Source organism: Penaeus monodon, chromosome 32 (genome assembly GCF_015228065.2).
Source record: "Penaeus monodon isolate SGIC_2016 chromosome 32, NSTDA_Pmon_1, whole genome shotgun sequence".
Taxonomy (NCBI): domain Eukaryota; kingdom Metazoa; phylum Arthropoda; class Malacostraca; order Decapoda; family Penaeidae; genus Penaeus; species Penaeus monodon.
Window position 1 is genome coordinate 37,146,640 of NC_051417.1, and position 1,116 is coordinate 37,147,755.

A 1,116-nucleotide genomic window follows, 5' to 3' on the forward strand; every position below is an offset into this window, starting at 1 on the left:
GTGCAAAACACACTGGATACAAGTGTGAAATCTTATTCTTTATGAAACTTTCTCTCTTGCGAACAGTCCGTTTTATTCCTCGTCCTCCTGGTGGTGCTGTCGGCGGTCCTCAGCGCCGCCAACCCTGCCGCTGATCCCTTCAAGAAAAAAGGCTACAAAAAGCAGGGGTACAGGCCTAGGCCTGTTGCTAGGCCTGTGGTTTATCGCCCTGTCTATGTTGTGCAGAAACCGGTGCAGCCAAGCTACGGACACCAGCCAAGCTACGGACACCAGCCAAGCTACGGACACCAGCCAAGCTACGGACACCAGCCAAGCTACGGACACCAGCCAAGCTACGGACATCAGTCAAGCTACGGACACGGCTGGTAAATTTTCTTGTTAGTGATATCCATGAGGCTCCCCGGGCTCATGGCTTCTCTAAAGGAACTGAGGAGTGATCGGTTTCTGACACTTTAAGAGCACTACCTCCATTTTCAATTCAAACTCTGAGAGTCGCTGCCTACCTTTAGTTTAGAAGATAAGGAAATTTCATGTTGAAATCTCACTCCATAGTAACGGATTTATTTCTCTTCATCGTATCATTCTCACTCTTAGTACTTTTCGATATTTGTTCTGTAGTTCTGTAATTATGTAAAATTGTATTGTAAATAAAAATACAAAATCGCACATATATAATGATATTTAGTACAAATTATTTTGCTGTTATTGATAAAATCCGGCTTTATATCTCCAAAATTATATACCTTGGCGATCGACGTTACTATAACTGTTTCACTAAAATCAGTAGATTTGAAATGAGGAGGCCAGAACAGTGTTGACCAAATATATGCTTTGTTTTCCACTGTACATGTATACAAATACAGTTCTCCTCAAACGTACTGGAGAGGTGCCTTTTCATAATGGAGAGCTAATCCTTACATTCCCTTATACTCTAGGAGAATCGTAAAATATCTTTCTACCTTTTTTCCTCCATGAGGTTATAAGAGATTACATTTCATTCTATACAATATCTGTTCAACGAAGAATGTTGCTTGTTCTGGAAACTATACATGTGACAACAGGGTAAAAGTCCTCCTGAAAGTAATTAAAATAATATGGATGATATTGCTCTGTTAC

General features: G+C 40.7%; 1 protein-coding gene across 1 annotated transcript in view; it reads left to right on the forward strand.

Annotated features, from left to right (window-relative positions):
* Window positions 1-883, forward strand: part of LOC119593341 — a 2,993-nt gene extending 2,110 nt beyond the window's left edge. The window contains exon 2 of the mRNA XM_037942269.1: window positions 67-883. Coding sequence (XP_037798197.1) covers window positions 67-369 — 303 coding nt within the window. The 3' untranslated portion in view covers window positions 370-883. The remainder of the gene's footprint in view (window positions 1-66) is intronic.
* Window positions 884-1,116: the final 233 nt, after the last annotated feature.